This window comes from Elephantulus edwardii, unplaced genomic scaffold, assembly GCF_000299155.1.
Source record: "Elephantulus edwardii isolate Elephantulus edwardi_28Jun2011 unplaced genomic scaffold, EleEdw1.0 scaffold00208, whole genome shotgun sequence".
Lineage (NCBI taxonomy): Eukaryota > Metazoa > Chordata > Mammalia > Macroscelidea > Macroscelididae > Elephantulus > Elephantulus edwardii.
In genome coordinates this window covers 2,183,857-2,202,611 of record NW_006399958.1, presented here as the reverse complement: position 1 = coordinate 2,202,611, position 18,755 = coordinate 2,183,857, and the positions used below count along the sequence as shown (strand labels likewise).

The following is an 18,755-nucleotide window of genomic DNA, read 5'->3' as shown; positions in this document are numbered from 1 at the left end:
CACCCCCACCTCCTGCTCACACAGGAGTTAGACTTCCATCTTCTCCCTCAGACAAGAGTCCTGGCCCCCCAGCCCCTCCAGCCTCAGACCTGAGGGGACTCACCCTTAGCCCCTTCCACCCTCAGACTGGGAAGTCCCCTCCTCAATCCCTTCCTCTCTCATACCCAAGAGTCCAGACCCCCCCCCCCTCTCCTACTCCACACCCCGGGGTCCTGAGTCCAGCCCCTCCTCCTCGGGGGGGTCAAGGGTATGCTGGTGTGTAAGCATGCGCCCCCCTCTGCGCAGCGCCCAGCCAGGCACTCACCGTGCACGATGAGGTAGACCTGAGTGGTGTACGGCTGGTGGCGGGTCTGGAAGGAGCAGGTGTACAGGCCCTCGTCGCCGAGCCCCACCTGGGTTATGAGGATGGAGAACTCCTCCGGCGTGTTGATGAGAAGCCGCACCCGCGGGTCACTGGTCCAGCGGTCGTTGCCCGCGTACAGGATGTTGGAGCGGTTCAGCCAGGCCACGCGGGTCACATGCTCGTCGATGAAGCAGCTGCCCCGGAAGAGGAGAGAGGAAGGGTCTCTCTCATCACCATCGCTTGGGAGCTGACCCTCCAGTTCCCTGGTCTGTGGTGGGCTAGGGTGGGTGGAAGCACTCGGCATCTGCGATTTCCCCTGCTGCCTTAGGGAGCAGATATTCCTGTGCCCTTTTGAGGGCGTGGGTGAGCTGATTTCTCAGAGAGGGCAAGCTGTGTCTCCGGTATCACAATATAATAAGAGTTGGTGGTTATTGAATCACTGTTTGCCAGAGACTCAGAAGGAGAGGGGGACAGAGATCCAGATAGAGAGGAGGAGAGAGAATCGGGGAGCAGGGTGTGTGTGTGGGGACAACAGAGACGCAGAGAGAGGGAAAAGATGCAGGAATCTGGGGGGTAAATAATAAAGCTAACCCTTACATGGTGAATAGTACTCTGGGGCACACCCTTTGGGCACTCGTACACAAACTTGTGACTCTTCACAGCAGAGATGGCTGTGTCCCCTCCACTCTCTGGACAGCAGGGGACACTGAGGCCCAGGGGTACAGCTGGGTTCAGAGTCACCCTAGCACCTGTCTCCTGATGGGATGTGTCAAACCCTCTGTGTGAGCCAGCCCCCCACCCTTGGACCGCTTTAATAGTGTCAGAAAGCCATGCTGCCCAACCCACGTCCCAGGTGGGAGTACCTGAGGGTGGCATTGTCCCCTTCACACACGGTGTAGTTGTCGGCAGGAGAGTTGAACTCAAGGCTCTGTGACAGCAGCCCTGTGGAAGGGGTGGGGGCACATCATAGAGATCGCATGCGGGTGTGGGGACACATGCCGTGCCACGCATGCCCACGGAGGTCTTCAGAGGTGGCGCTTTGGTGGTCATACCCAGGGCAGACACGCCTAATGCACGTTACACGGCTCCTTCTGCAGACCCACACTATCCTGCTCTGGTAGGCAGGCTCCCACGAGGGACAATAATCCCACCGTCAACAGCCAACGCCCTGTACCCGAACACACATGCACACAAATGTGCACTGACTTACAGGGACCCGATGCACAGCAGAACACCCCCCACCCCGCCCATCCTGACAACTGTTGCAAAGGATGTCTTTAAAATATTAAAGAGCAAAGACGACGGAGGTCTGGTGGCCTAGTGGGAGGAAGTTGCACTGCAATCCCAGAGGCGCACAGATCAAATCCACCAGATGCTCTGCTGGAGAAGGAAGGGCAATCTCCTCCTGTACCAGTCAGATCTGATTTGACGGTATGTCCACAAAAAAATTAATAAAATAAAAAAAAGAGCAAAGACATCCCTTTTGAGGGCTATGGATCGCTGGACCCAACTTGTGGTATTTTCATTCACTTCATACGCATGAGAAAGCTAGGCACACATGTATAAACACACGGGTGCACACACAGAGACACACGAGTACACAGAAATACACACAGTAATGCACTCATAGGGCAAACATAGGTATACAGATTTAGACACATACGTATATCTATGCAGGCATACACGTATGCAGATGTCCGCACAGGCATAGCTACACACATCTTAGCATCATACAGACATGCACATGCACATGCACAGAGAAATGTAAACACACAGACACATCCATGGATATATATGGACCAAATATATACATATTCATATGCACAGGCACTGTATACACACAGAAACATGTTCACACAGGTGCACACATACTTTTGCAGAGGAACATGTGCACACAAGTCTTTACAGGTACACACATACAAAAATACGTCTGCACAAACATATATACATACTCACATGAACATAAGGATATACATATTCACAGAGAGATACATACGCTTATACATGCACAGAAACACACAGGCAGACATGTACACAGAGGCACACAGACAGGTGCTCAGACACGTGTTTATGGGTATATACGTACCCAGAGAAGCATGTGTATACAATCACACCTGATATGCAGGGACGTACACACATGTACACATACACACATGTACACGTACATACACATATCCATTTGCATGGATACACATATTTACATACAGAACCGTGCACAGAGAGACAGATACATGCATATGTTGTTGTAGTTATGTGCCGTCGAGTCGCTTGCGACTCATAGCGACCCTATGTACACCAGCTCTAAACTCTGCTCTGTCCTGTGCCAATTGCACTGTTTCTGACACTCCCATCCCGATTACCCCAGTCACTGAATCAATCCACCTCATAGAGGGTCTTCCCCTCTTGCACTGTCCCTCCACCCTCCCAAGCATGATGTCCCTCTCCAAGGGCCGGTCCCTCCTTACAACATGTCCAAAGTACGTTAGATGGAGCCTCAGAATCCTTGCCTCCAGGGAGCCACCCGGTTTCACCCTTTCCAGGATGAATCTGTTTGTCCATGGTGCATTCAATACTCTTCTCCAGCACCACAGCTCAAAGGCATCAATTCTCCTTCTATCCTCCTTAGTCACTGTCCAACTCTCTGATGCATAACAAGTGATTGCAAAGGCCATGGCCTATATCAGATGCACTTTAGTCTCCAGAGAGACACCATTGCTTTTTGTACTTTGGAGAGGTCCCTAACAGCAGACTTTCCCATCGCAATACGTCTGTTAATTTCCTGGCTACTGGTGTTGAGAGTGTTGACTGTGGAGCCAAGCAAACTAAAGCTGTGAACAATCTGAATCTCTTCACCATCCATCCTGATGCTGCCAATTGGCCCAGTGGTGAGAATCTTTGTTTTCTTGATGTTGAGCCTCAATCCGTACGGGAGGCTGCAGTCCTTGACCCTCTGCAGCAAGCGCTTCAGGTCCTCCTCAGGTTCAGCAAGCAGGGTTGTGTCACCTGCATAATACAGATTGTTGACGAATCTTCCACCAATCCTGACCCTACATTTCTGCTCATAGAGCCCAGCCTCTCAGATAATCTGTTCTGCATATAGCTTGAAAAGATATGGAGATAGGACGCATCCCTGGCGTACGCCCTTCCCAATTTTGAACCATGCCGTGTTTCCTTGCTCTGTTAGGATGATGTACATACATACACATATGTGCAGACACACATGTACACACATAGATTTCAATGGACACATACACATGGATGTATAGATACTCACAGAACCATTTATACACAGTCCAGCAAGCAGATGCACAGAGATGTATACCATGCCTACACAGTCACACACATATGCACACAAGCCCACAGATAGAATGTACACACAGACATATGCACGGAGATGTACACACATGCCGATGTGCACACATATAAACGTATATGTACACAAACAAACACACACGTACACATAGACACACAATGTACACACGGGTATTCACACATATGCACAGAGATACACACATACACAGACACGTGCTGACTGACATTCAGGTGCAGACATACAGAGACACACACGTGCATAACACATCCAGGCATGCAGGTCCAGACACACACGCAGACACATCTTGACAAGACAACTCACAAGGAAAGACATATGCATGTCATTCCAGGTCTGTGCTGTCTCTCATCACAGACATGTGCGCGCGCGCGCGCACACACACACACACACACACACACACACAGTCAGAGAATATGCAGGGACACGCATATATACACACAGACACGTCCCTATACCCGGCGCACAGCTGCACACACAGCTCACATACCTGCATGGACACGCTTGCATGTCCACCCCACCAGGGCATGTACGCGCAGGCACAAGCGCCCACCGCCCACACCCCAGCGCCGCGTGCACGCTCGCTGCCCCACCTCGGCCCATTCATCTCTCGCTGGACAGCGGCCAGGCTGCTGGACCACAGCCAGGGAGTGGGGGCTGGGCTGGCGGAGGCGGAGGCGCCCGGCACCAGGCGGGGAGGGAAGAGGCCGGATGACCTTGGACGTCTGCGCAGGGAGACAGGGCCCCTGCACCCGGCTGCCCTGCCCCCGGGGTTGAGGAGCTAATTAATCTAATGAATTAATTGCTTGTGCTGCCCCCAACGACTCCCAGGGGGGCTCACGTCCATCAGCAGTCCCCCCTCAAGATGGGGCTGGGATAGAGCCAGAGCAGCTCCACCAGGCCTGCGGTGTGGGGCTCGGAGACCAGCTCTCACAGTGTACTCGACCGGCGCAAGGCCACTTCTGGACTTTGAAAAGCCTGGGGTGGAGGCAGAGGGCTTGTGTGGACACTGTCACGCACAGCCCTGGTGAGAGCTGGAGATGGAAAGAGACAGAGACGGAGAGAGGGGTAAAGAGAGAGACAGATACACAGAGAGGCAGACAAAAAACACAGAGGAGCACAGGAAGAAATGACACAGAGAGAAGGGATAGAGTGAAAGAGGGATCGAGTGAGACACACACACACAGAAAATATACAGACACACACAGACTGTGAGAGAGACGGAGAGAGGAAAGGCAGACTTAGAGGCAAAGAGATTCCGAGAGCTTTGACCAGCCAGAGTTCCCAAGTCCAGGATGGCTGTGCTCAAGTACTAACAGCCTTATTGACAGAGCTCCACCTTCTTTCTCTCTGATCCACACAGACACATACACACAGGGCCCAGGAAAGAGGCACAAAACCAGCCCCAGATCAGGAACTAGCCCCACGCCTACAGTGACACACACACACAGAGCAACAACTCTGCTCGAGGGACAGGCACACATGGCCACACTGCACGCACAGCCAAGACACGCAGCCGGCAGAAGGTCCGTCAGCACACGCTCCCTCCCGGAAGCAGGCATATCTGTCACGCTTGGCCACAAAGAGATCGCTTCTGGCTATGCAGCCGTCACACACGGAGACGTGCGGCCATATCCTGTGTGGTCAGGCTGACCTGCACAGCTGGGGAATCTACACGCCAAGGGACACACACACACACACACACACACACACACACACACACACTGTCCATCCACATAGATTACACGGACATTAATAGCCTTGGGGCCTTGCTGTTATTCCTCCTCATGTTGGAAAGTCACACACAAAGCTACAGCTTGTTCAAGGACACACTGTCCTGGCTCTCAGATGCAAAGCCCACCACCTCGGCCCCAGGCCGTTTGAAGCTCTCACAAGGGCACTTGGGGTAAAAAAAGGCCTGGCAATCTGTTCCCCACAGCCACAACCCCTGAAACCCTGAGAGGCACTGAATACACAGGTTTGTTCTGAGTCAGCATCACCTGACAGCAACCACCATCACCACCAACGGATGGATACACCCACAGATCTGGAAAGTCACACACACACACACACACACACACACACACACACACAACAATCAACAACAAGCGCACAGACCTGGAAAGTCAGGCATGCAACAAACAACAGCAAACACACACAAAAACACAGAGCTGGAAAGTCAGGCATGCAACAAACAACAGCAACCACACACAAAAATACAGAGCTGCAAAGTCACACACATAACAACTAACAACCGACACAGAGCTGGAAAATCAAGCATCCAGCAACCCCCAACAGATACACACAGAGCTAGAAAGTCAGCCCCACAAAAGGTACAGCCTAGATCAAAGAAAGGGCCCTCTGGTGGCCTCATGTCACAGGAAGTCACTCTATGCCAAGGTCTCTAATTTTTCCTGGCAGTTCCAATCTACCAATTCCTCTGTAGGAGAGAGATGGGAAATCTCCTTCTGTGCTTTTTATAGTCTCGGGAACCTGCCACACGGTCAGCTGTGAGTCAGTCTTAACTTGACGACAATGAGAGATCAAGAACAGTCCCAGGGGATGTCATGGCCAGCCCTGTAACCCGCAGTTACTGTTGCACACCAAAACTGGATCCTAGGATGATCAAGGCAGACACCACATTTCTCTTACTCCTGGTTATACACATTCTAGACCAGGTTTCTTCTGAGTCTTTTAAAACTTGACTGTGATCTGAGCGAACATTTACAGAGTAGGTTTCTAGCCAATCTGTCATCCACATTTTAATGACATTGATGACAAACCTCATACAGTAACAGCACCATCCCCCTTCTTCTTCCTTGTGTATCCCACTTTCACTCTTCCTTCTTTCTTCTCCCTTCCTGATTCTAAGCTTCCTTCCTGGGAAAATGCTGCCTTTAGATCTCATACTGTCGACTTTTCTAAGGACTATCTTTCTCCTTGGTGTTACTGTTCCTCCGTGTTATCATTCACCTTATAAGTCTGTCTATTGTTTGGCTGAAAGTTGAACCATGAGGTTAAGAGTTTAAGCCCAAACTCAAAGGCTAAGAGTCATAGACCCAAGAGTCTCACAGTCTCCATTGGGCCAGTAAGCCTGGTTGTTGTTATTTTTTTGTTTGTTTGTTTTGTCCACATTTCTCTCCCATTCCACTCGCCACTTTCCACTGTGGTCTTGCTTAGACAATCAGATGGAAGTTTCTCAGTCTTGGAACTAAAGACACCAAGCATTTGGTTATTCTTTGTGCTGGGGACTGTCCTGGGCATTGCAGGAAGCAGAACACCATCTATGACCTCCACAGATACCAATAACGGTTCTTCCCTTTAAGTTGTAGCAACCCAAGTTGCCCCCAGATAATTTCAGATGTCTCTGGAGAGGGCAGCATAATGGCCCCTGGTTCAGAACCACTAGTCCGAAACAGTTGTTCTGCAAGCAGGAAGGGAAAAGAAAGATGAGTGGAAGTGGGAACCATAGGAAGGGAGGGGGAAGCATGCTCCTACAGTGTGTTCTTGTTGTTATGTGCCATGGAGTTGACTCTGACTTGTAGCGACCCTATGTACAATGGCTCCGAACCCAGCTCTATCTTGAGCCAACCTCATTGTCTCCAACACACCCACCCCTATTACCCCAGTCACCAAATTAATCTACCTCATTGAGGGTCTTCCTCTCTTGTGCTGTCCCTCCACCCTCTCAAGCATGATGTCCCCCTCTAAGGACTGGTGCCTCATGGCAACATGTTCAAAGTATATCAGACAGAGCTTCAGAATCTTTGTCTCCAGGGAGCATCCCAGTTTCACCCTCTCCAGGATGGACCTGTTTATTCTCTTAGCAGTCCATGATCTATTTAATATTCTTCTCCAGCACCACAGTGCAAAGGTATCAATTGTAATTAATGTCATAAGACAAAATACGTATAAAGGGTTGGGTGAAAATCTAATTCATTCTATAAACACTCAAGTCATACACACACACACACACACACACACACACACACACACACACACACACGGAGAGAAAACCATACAGGTGACCCCCATGTGTGTCAGAATAGAATTATGTTTTGTGGCATCCTCAGTGGCTGTAATTTTGCAAGGAGATTGCCAGACCTTTCTTCCAAGACACCTCCAGGTGGATGTAAACCCCTTTTGGGGTTGCTTTTGTTTAGAAGTTACTTAACTGTTTGTATCATCTAGGGATTCCCAGGAGGGGAATCCTTCCCTGCCTCCTCATGAAGAGGGAGCTGTCCAAGGTGCTTCTCCAAGAAACCTGCTGGTGTTGAGGAGATTCTCACTCTTAACAGCCTCCCAGGACAGAGCTGCACATGCCGGTGGCGCAGCCCACAGAGAGCTGTGCTGCCAACCCAAAGGCTCCTCTTCTTTGGGAGTTTGAATCCCTGAGCTGCTTCACAGGAAAGAGAACCTCTTCTCTTGAAATCCGCAGGTTCTGCAAACTTACTGGAGGGTCAGCTAGGAGTCAGAACTGAGTCGCCAGCTGTTGAGTTAAAGCTTAAAGGAAACCAACTGCCTCATTTATGGAGTTACTAGAGGGTTCACACCCCTTTTCGGTTTGCAGTCAAAGGCTTTCAGCACTGCCTCACCAAACCAGGGTGAGTGAGAGGTGAGGAGTAGACCCCTTATATAACTTTAACCATAGTTCTGGCAGACAGAGAGAGTGGTAGACACTTGCACACATTCTTGCCAGAGTAACCTTTCCAATCCACACAGCTGACCCTGCCTCTCCTCTGCTCACATTCCTCCCATGGCTCCCTAGTACCCCCAGGGCCTGGCTTCTCCATCTCCTCCCTCATCTCCCCCCACCACCCCGAGGCATGTCTGGCCTTGCTCCCCCACCTGCATCTCCCTCAATTCTGTCCCATGGTTTCCTGGGGGGGGGGAATATAAAAATCCATCTTCCTTTGTTGCTGCTGTGAGCTGTGGTTGTGATTCTGACTCATGCGGTTCTTAGGTTCTGAGAACTCGATTCCGACACACAGCGACTCCGTGCACAGCGGGCGGAAATATCGTGCCATCCGCACAGTCACTGCCAAGCTGGTGACGGTCATTTCACCTTTGCATCAATCCATCTCTCTGAGGGTCTTCCTCTGCACCACCCCACCCCCCTTTACTTTTACAGAACACATTAGAATCTTTCTCCCTTTTGCACAGGGTGGATTTGAACTTTCCAATCTTCAGTTAACAGTCAATCGCCTTAACTGTGTGCCACATATGAACGTCATGATACCCAGCGTGATGTCTTACCCCAGGTACTGGCCCCTCCTGATAACACGTCCCAAGTACATGAGATGAAGTTCTCTCTTTAAGGAGCATTCTGGCTGCACGTCAACCCAGGACAGATCTGTTACCCTTTGTTGAGGGTCTTCCTCTCTTTCTCTGACCTTCTATTTTCCCTAGCATAATGTCCTTTTCCAAGTATTGCCCTTTCCTGTCAACATGCCCGAACTACGTGAGATGAAGTTTCACCATCGTTGCCTCTACGAAACACCGTGGTAAGCACTGCCTTCAAAAAGACTTGTTCATTTCCTGCACTGTAATCTTCAAAGAAGGTTGCCAGGTCTTACTTCTGTGGTACCAACGGGTGGATTTGGACTACTGATCTTTTGATTAGCAGCAGAGCATCTAATGTTTGTGCCACCAGGGCTCCCTGAGAACATCTGTAAAGATTCAATTTCCAAACAAACTCACAGGTACAGGGTGGGGGTCTGGTTAAGGCTACATGATCTCTCTGGGGGAAACACAATGCAATCCATTGATGGGACTAAGAATAAGCAACTTAAAAAAAAAAGAACAAGCAACTTAGAGCCTGTCTGTCAGGTCGAGAGCAATATCACAAAGAAAAAGCAAAGGCAGGTTTGCTGTTAGGTGTCATTAATTTAACTACGAATCACAGTACAAATATGAATCCCTGTGAACAAGCGATGTAAGCCTGTCCCTGCCCTGCGCCGCCTTCAGCGTCTGCCACGTTCCAGCCCACTGTAACAGTCACGGTGTCAATTCATCTTGTTGAGGATTTTCCTCTCTTTCTCTGACCCTCCACCTCTCCGAGCCTGATGTCCTTTTCCAAGCACTGATCTCTCCTCACAACACACCCAAAGTACGGGAGATGAAGTCTCACCAGCCTTGTCTCTAAGAAGGACCCTGGCTGCATGCCTTCCTACAGAGATGTGTCTGTTCTTTTGACAGTGCATCGAGACCAAAACGGAAATACAAAGGCATCAAGGATTTCTTTTTTTCCCCCGGTCTTCCTTATTCACCGGCCAACTTTCAGATGTGTAGGAAGCAATTGATTTTTGAAGATGCCACGACTTGCATCGGGCACACTTTAAACTGATATCTTTGGGGGAGCTCTGGTGGCCTAGTGGCAAGTAGCTGCACTGCAATCCCAGAGGTGCACAGTTCGAATGCACCAGATGCTCTGCTGGAGAAGGAGGGACAATCTCCTCCTGTATCAGTCAGATCTGATTTGATGGTACACACACACAAATTAAAAAAAAACAAACAAACCTGATATCTTTGCTCTTGAACACTTTAAAGAGGTCCCTGACAGCAAATGGTTTTGATCTCCTCACTGCTAGGATAGGGAGCTCTGGTGGCGTTGTCCGGAGGGGGACATGCTGCTAACACAAAGCTTGTGCTTCTCTGGGGGTTCGAATCCACCAGCAGCTCCATGGGAGAAAGATGGACAATCGCCTCTTGTGCCTTTATAAGTCTCCAGAAAACCCACTGGAGGGTCAGCTGTGCGTGGGTTCTGACCTGATGACAAAGTGGTTTTGAGCTGCCGTGGATGTGGGAAGTTAAGGAGGAGAAAAGGGTCTCCTGGAGGCTCAATAGATGAAGCTAACAAGGTGAGCTGTTAATCAATAGGTCCACGGTTCAAATCCACCCGGTAGCGCTGCTGAAGACTGGCCTTTGTTATGCAAGTGGGTTTGGAGCAACTTTGCTGGGTCTGGTCTGTGTTCCTAGGACAACCTCCCTTAAGGCTCAGATCACACTATGGTGACAACGCCCGACCTGTCTTCCCCATCAGACTAGAAGTTCCCTGAGGACAGAGCCTGGTCTGAGCCATGGCCATGTCCCCAGTGATTCCCAGAACAGGCGTGGCCATGGACGACCTAGGGAAATACTTGTTGAAGGAATGAATACAGACAATTGCCTGCAACACCCTTTCCCAATGTTCGAACTCCTCTTCATTCTTTAAAACCCCAGCTCAGATGCCCCTTCCTCTAGGAAGACCTTTCTGATTGTTAGAGGCAAAGTTTCCATCTCCTCCTCAGGGCACCCTCTTTCTTGGCTGGAACAGTGCCCAGAGACACCTCTTTCACCTGACCAGGAGTTTCCTAAGGGTTTGAATCCTGTCTATGTCTGTTGTTGTGTGGACCATAGAGTCAGAACGGACCCATAGCTGACCCTCCAGCAGGTTTTCAGAGGAAGTTAATCACACAGGAGGAGATAGTCCATCCTTCTGTGGAGCAGCTAGTGGCCTTGAACCATGTGCCTTTGGGATTGCAGTGTAGCTTCTTGCCGCTAGGCCACTAAAGCTCCCTAGCCTTCTCTCACAGAGCACCTGGTGGCCTTGAACCGTGGTCCTTTGGGATTGCAGTTCAGCTTCTTGATGCTAGGCCATGCCGTCTACGTCTCCTGTTTGGAAGCTGGAGTGGCATCCGCTTCCTAAACTGCATGCCTCTGGAAACTCTATCAACTTTGATAAAGGTCGAGAGTTCTAGAAAGGCTTCAGGCCTTTTGTTCATAGAGCTGTTTGCTGTGAGTCATGCTTGATTCGAATGCAATCAACAACAACAACAACAAGAAGTCTCCTGTATCCAACAGCTGAACTCAACTCAGCACAGGGAAGTGTCTGTGAAAGGAATGAACGGTCACCGGAGACCTCAAAACAACACTCTGAAGAGCTCGGGGTTTAAGGATCCAGTATCTGCGTCACTGTTTCTAAGGCCGGGGCGCCTGGGGCCCGTCTGAACCTGGTAACTCGTTTGCCCATCTGAAAAGGAGGACAACTTACAAGCCAAGCGTTCACTCAGCGTTTAATATGCTGTTGTTAGATGCTGTCAAGTTGCCTAACGTCTCATAGCGACCCTATGAACAACAGATCCGATTCTTGCTCAATTCTGCACCGTCCTCACAGCCTCGAGCCCACTGCTACGTCCCACTGTCAATCACCCTTGTCGAGGGTCTTCCTTGCCTTCTCTCATCCTCTAACTTTCCCAGAAAGATGTCTTTTTGCAAACACTGGCCCCCTCCGCACAACCTAACTGCCAGTTCCCGTCAAGTCACGGAGGCCCTCCGGCAAGGGGGAGGGGCGGGTATTTGACTTTGGGTCTTGAAGCATGAGTAGGAGTTCAAGAGTTGGGGAAGGGTGCTGGAGCGCGCGGCTCCTGGTGACCCTGAGTGCGTCAGTGCAGAACTCTATGCCGCACGGTGTGTAGTGGCTGGGTCTTTGCACGCCCAGCGCTGCTTCTGAAGCCCCTCCCACCCCGTGGGTGGATGCTAACCACCTCCGGCCTTTTCCTTTGCAGCTGAGGGTGTTAACAATCTGCGCCACCCGGGGACTCCTTGCATGCAGAAAAGGCCCTGTAATTGTGAGCTGTTCCTACAGGGTTTTATTTTGGGAGCCACATTCATTGCTAGTGCTGGTCTGGCATCCATCTCTCTGCGGTAGATATTATGCTCGGGGGTGGGATGGGGGAGTGGGGAGGAAGCGGTATTTTTCTGCGTAGTTTTAGTTTCGCCACACTCATCGGCCACCTGAACTGGTGAGTCACATACAAGATGCCCTGAGATCACACCGAAAGGGTGCAACTCACACAGAGATGCCTGGGGCAGACGGCCATGTGAGGACAGAGGTGGGGGACTGGAGTGAGGTGACTCAGTTTCTCCACTCTGTGACTGGCGAGCAATCACATTTCAGGCCACTGAGGAGATTTTGAGGCACTGCAACCCCAGAGGCCAGAGCAGACCCACCGCACTGGGTTTCCTTTTCCTAGGGTGTAATCTTCAGAGATGGGAGCAGGAGAGGCACCCACTTTCTAAACAACGTGCCTCGGGAAACTCTATGAACTTTGATAAATGACGACAGTTACAGAAAGGCTTCAGGTCTTTTGTTCACAGGGTCGCTATGAGCTGTGCTTGACTTGACGGCAATCAACAACAAGAACAACAACGAGAACAACAACAATAATCAACATAGAGCTCCCATGGCCTAGTGGGTAAGGAGCTGCACTGGCACTCAGAGACAAGGTGGTTCGAGTCTACCAGACGCTCAGTGGGAGAAGGATGGATAATCTCTTCCCACGTGACTAACTGCAATATCTTGGTTCCTTTTGGCGCTGCCTTGTGGATTCGAACTGTTGAACTTTGTGTTAGCATCTGAGCACTTAACTTGGCTTCCTTGGGATTATCATGGGACCTCTTTCATTACTGGTTCATCCCAGGGAATCGGTGACTCAGTGTTTTCACTCTGTACGTGAAGATCATCATGCTGTGACCCATCGAGTCGACTTCCAGTCACAGCAACCCCGCAGGATGGAGCAGAACTGCCCCTCAGGGTCCTAGGCAGCAATACTCTTGGCAGTGGTTCGAATCCACCAGCGGCCCCACGGGAGATAGACGGGTCCCTCCTCCCGTGAGATTTACGTCCTCGGAACCCACTGGAGGGTTAGCTCTGAATTCCCACTGAACTCCCACTGAACAGCAATGAGCTGAGTTGTTATGGAGCCTAAAGGTTGGTGGATCGAATGTAGCCAATGGCTTGGCCACCTGTTGCAGCCAAGAAAGCCCGAGGCAGCATTCTGCTGTGTACCGGCTGCATTGTCCAGAGTCAGCGCAGGCCGGTTTGCTCGGAGAACCACCGCTGAGAGGCCTCGCAGGGCATCGTGGTGGCAGAGTTGGAATCAGGTGACTCCAGCAGGGAGCCAGGCGCTGGTGTGGTTCTGGCAGGGAGGGCCGGGGCTCTGTGACTGGGTGCCTGGGGACCCCCACCTCTTCTCTATCTCCTTCTCTTTGCTGACCTTGGCGTCTGGGGGACTTGGGTTGAAGACGCTGAGCCATGCAAACTGAGCAGCGCCTACTGGCCACTGCCTCCACCGGGGGGGGGGGGCGCCTCCCCCCTGCTGCTCCCCAACACTTCTCCCCGCCCCAGTTCCTGGCTCGACTCCCTGCTCCCCTCCCCAGGCTGCTTCCTGACCACCAGAGCCACAACAGTCAACAATAGTCAACCCCAACCCATTACTCGCCACATGATGTAAGAGTGCAGACCACTGGCCCCACCCAGCCCCCTGAGGAAAAGAGGAACGCTGTGGGGCAATGGCTAAGTACTAGACTGCTGCCGGTGTGGTTGGCAGTTCGAATCCATCAACCTGCTCTGCAGGAGGAAGATGGGGCCGTTTGCGCCCATAAACATCACAGCCTCGGAAACACTGGACAGTCATACCCCGCGGGCAGTTAATCTAGTGGACAGTAAGCCCTGTGGACAGTTAACCCTCTGGACAGTTCTGCCCTGTGGATAGTTCTACCCCAGGGACAGTTAACCCTATGGACATTTCTACCCCGTGGATAGTTAATGCTGTGGACAGTTCTACCCCGTGGGCAGTTCTACCCCATGGACAATTCTGCCCTGTGGACAGCTCACCCTGTGGACAGTTCCACCCTGTGGGCAGCTCTAAATACGATGTGACTGTGACCCGGAATTGCCTCAAGGACACCCAACAACAAAAACCCCAGTCCCCCGAGCTGCTTTCAGCATCATCACGGGATGAAGTCATCCTATTTCCTTGTTTGTTTGAAATTCGGTTTTCATCTCCTTCCTCTCCACCACCCCCTGAGGACAGTGGTTGTATCTGATTTGAGGGTTGAAATATGTGTGTGTGTGTGTGTGTGTGTGTGTGTGTATATGCAGGTTCATACGTGTGTGCTTAGGGAAATGTTTGTGAGTGTGTATTCATGTATGTGTACATATATAAACATGCATGTATGTAACTGTAAATGTGAGTGTGTAATTATGTATGTATGCATGGGTGCATGAGCGTCTACGGTCCCTAAGTGCATGGGTGTGTATGACTGTCTACGGTCCCTAAGTGCATGGGTATGTATGACTGTCTACGGTCCCCAAGTGCATGGTGTGTACAGCGTCTACGATCCCTAAGTGCATGGGTGTGTATGACTGACTGTCTAAGGTCCCTAAGCGCATGGTGTGTATGAGCGTCTACGGTCCCTAAGTGCATGGGTGTGTATGAGCGTCTACGGTCCCTAAGACCATGGGTGTGTATGAGCTTCTATGGTTCCTAACTGCATACGTGTGTATGAGTGTCTACAGTCCCTAAGTGCATGGGTGTGTATGAGCATCCACGGTCCTTAAGTGCATAGGTGTGTATGAGCGTCTACGGTCCCTAAGTGTATGGGTGTATGAGCATCTACGGTCCCTAAGTGCATGTGTGTGTATGAGTGTCTACGGTCCCTAAGTGCGTGGGTGTGTATGAGCGTCTACAGTCCCTAAGTGCATGCGCGTCTATGAGTGTCTACGGTCCCTAAGTGCGTGGGTGTGTATGAGCGTCTACAGTCCCTAAGTGCATGCGCGTCTATGAGTGTCTACGGTCCCTATGTGCATGGGTGTGTATGAGCCCGTGTGTCTGTGTGTACACATGTCTGTGTGTATTCATATGTGCATACCTGTATCCATGTATGTGTGTCTGCATGTCTCTGTGTCCGTCTGTATGTATTTAGCTTAAAACAGGTCCCTGGGCGTTGCACACTTGCTTGTGCACGTCTATGGACCTAAAGGTCTGGGGTTCAAACCCGCTCAGCTGTGCCACGAAGAACCTGACCATCCCCTACCAAGTAGAGGCAGGGAGCCCTGGTGATGCAGTGGTTAAAGAGCTTGGCGGTTAAGTAAGTGAAAGGTCAGCCATGTGAAACCGCCAGATACTTCTTGGGAGAAAGTTCAGGCAGTCAGCTTCCTGACAATCACAGACCAGACGTGGGCATGCCAGGGGCTGCTGCACCCCGTCCTGCAAGGGGGTTTCCTGCAGGGGTGTCCGGCCAGGATGCCCTATAGGGGTGCTGTGAGTCAGAATCCACACCACAGCAGGTCCCAAGTTTTCCTTTTTCTGTTGTAGGATGTGGGGCAGAATGTTTGTTTTGCTACATACTTGCAGTGAGTTGTGTTCTGTTTGCAAGCACTTTTCTCCTTAATTTGGAAAATAGCAACAGAATACAAGATAGCTTTTTGGTTATACCTTGTGACAGTTTTGTTTGTTTGTTCAATGAGAGGCCAACAGATGTCACCGAGTTCGGTCTCAGCCCACCTCCACCTGCTCTGTCAGCTGTCAGGAAGGAAGGGAGGGAAGGGTGTCGATCAAGGTCACAGGGCACTGCCTGGTCCAGCTACAACTCCAGCCCCCACCCAGTATGTGCAGTGACTCCGGAAGATCCTGGGTCACTCATGTGGTGAAACACATGGCTGTCAACTGAAAGGTTGAGAGTTCAAATCTACCTTGAGGTGCCTCAGAAGAAAAGCCTGGCAATCTGAATCTGTAGAGATTATAGCTGAGAAAACCCATGGGCCAGTTCTGCCCTGTCACACATGGGGGATCTGGGGACACTGAGGAGGGGACACTAAGGCAAAGGGTAGAGGGGAAAGTGGGGAGTGTCCCTGAGGATACTGGAAGAGAGAAGGAGAGGAAGGGAAAGGAGAAAGGGGAGAAGAGGAGATAGAGGGCAAGAGACTAGACTGGGCAGAAAGAAGGAAGAAAGGAACTAGTGAGAGACAGACACAGCCCTCACAGGGTGGCAGCTGGAAACAGATTGAGGAACAGCAGAGACAGGGAGATCGAAACCGCGCTGAGACCAGCAGGAATGGAGAGACGGACCCAGGGACAAACAGATGGAATGATGTAAAAGGAAATGTCAGGGAAGAGCAGTGACAAACCCTAAACCCAAACTCACCACCACAGGGCGGATCCTGAAATGACAGAGATGAGACAGAGGTACAGAGAGAGAGAGGCAGAGAGAAACGACTGACAGAGACAGAGAGATGCAGAGAGAGAGAGAAATGACTGATAGAGACAGAGAGATATGCAGAGACAGGGAGGCAGAGAGAAATGACTGACAGAGACACAGAGAGAGATGCAGAGACGGAGAGAGAGACAGAGAAATGACTGACAGAGACACAGAGAGATGTGCAGAGACACAGAGAGAGGAAGAGAAATGACTGTCAGAGACACAGAGAGACGTGCAGAGACAGAGAGGCAGAGAGAAATGACTGACAGAGACACAGAGAGACGTGCAGAGACAGAGAGAGGCAGAGAAATGACTGACAGAGACAGAGAGAAATGACTGACAGAGACAGAGAGATGCAGAGACAGAGAGAAATGACTGATAGAGACACAGAGAGACATGCAGAGACAGAGAGAGACAGAGAAATGACTGACAGAGACAGAGAGAAATGACTGACAGAGACACAGAGAGAGATGCAGAGACAGAGAGGCAGAGAGAAACAACTGATAGAGACACAGAGATGCAGAGACAAATGACAGAGACAGAGAGAGATACAGAGAGAAATGATAGAGCTAGACAGAGAAATACAGAGAGAAATGACTAAAACAGAGCAAGATGCAAAGAAATGACAGAGACACAGAAAGGACAGAGACACAGAGACAAATGACAGAGAGATGGAGACTCTGAGGAAAACAACAGAGAAAACTGACCAAGACAGAGACGTGGAGACAAGCCACAGAGACGCAAATGACAGAGAGAGATGCAGAGAGACACAGAGACAAACATCAGAGACACGGAGAGATGACAGAGAAGGCACAGAGACAAATGGGAGATGATATAAGAACAAACGACAGAGGCACAGAGCCAGGCAGTCAGAAAGTCAGATGGTGACTCAGATGGGGCCAGGTGGGGAGATGGCCTGACCCAGGCTGTCCCCACCTCCTGTGAGGACACCGGGCGGGCGGGCGGGCTGGGGGGGAGGGGGTGGTGTCTGTGTGGACGTGGGTGTCTGCTGGTGCAGCTCCTGGCGGTCTCTGTGACTCTGTTGTTGAGGCTGGGCATGACCGCATCTGTGTGGGCGGAAGGCTGCCCAGCAGGGTGACTGTGAAGGTGGGATTCTCCCCACTGATGTGTGCCCCTGAGTGCTGGCTCAGGGCAGGGCCTGGGGACTCCCAGGGTATGCCTTGTCTCTGGTCCCCAGCCTTGAGGTTCTCTCTGTCCTTTTTCCAGGGGGGGGTCATCTCCTTGGACATCTTCCCCCTGGGCAGCCTGGCTGGCTGGAGATACACAAAGTCCACCCACATATCCTTCATTCAGGGCTGCCCCCTACTCCATGAAGCTTTCCAATCCCCCAGCCCTCTCTCTTAGCCAAGGGCTTAGATTAATCCTGTGGCCCCTACATTAACCCTTTCCAGTCCTCGCCTGTCAGCGGACGACCCCCTCCTCCATCTGTCCATCTCATCCTCCCCTGTCCACGCAGGGAACCCCGACATCTGCAGAGCGTCTCCTCTCTAAGTCCTCAGGCCAGCACCCCAACTGCTCACACCCCCTTTTCCCCAAGTAACAGAAACACCCTCAAATATCACCACTTTCCCGAGATGACATAGTTGGGGTAACTGGACCCCCCCTATCTTTACGGCGAGAAGACCAGACAGACACCTCACCTCACTTTCTTGGCCGGAGGACACCCCTGTTCGCCCTTCTTCTCAGTAACCCCGGAAGGGAGCCAACCTCTGACACCTGCCCTAGTCAGACCTCCGCCACCCGCAGACCCCTCTCCTCGGAGACATTAAGACCCTCGACCCAATGCCACCCCTCCCTGCACCCCAACTCTGCTCGGAGGTCCTGGCCTGGGTGGGAGTCGGGTCCCTCCTTGGTCAGGCCAGGACCCCGGTGCCCGCGCCCCTGTCCCCGGCGGCAGCTGCAGCCCTCCACCCCTAGGCCCCGCGGGAGCCCCAGGACGCAGACCCCTGCCCCGGGGCGCAGAGCCAGGTGTGCCGGGACCCCCCTCTCTGCCTGCGGATGCAGCCCCCGGTCCCCGGGCCCCAGACCTCAGTGTCCGGG

At 51.5% G+C, this 18,755-nt stretch overlaps 1 protein-coding gene across 1 annotated transcript in view; it reads right to left on the bottom strand.

The window, feature by feature from the left end:
- IGLON5 (IgLON family member 5) overlaps positions 1-18,755 on the bottom strand; it is a 48,585-nt gene that overhangs the window by 10,653 nt on the left and 19,177 nt on the right. Inside the window, exons 3-5 of the mRNA XM_006897362.1 lie at positions 4,162-4,396; positions 1,207-1,285; positions 305-537 (exon numbers count right to left, since the gene is read on the bottom strand). Coding sequence (XP_006897424.1) covers positions 305-537; positions 1,207-1,285; positions 4,162-4,396 — 547 coding nt within the window. The remainder of the gene's footprint in view (positions 1-304; positions 538-1,206; positions 1,286-4,161; positions 4,397-18,755) is intronic.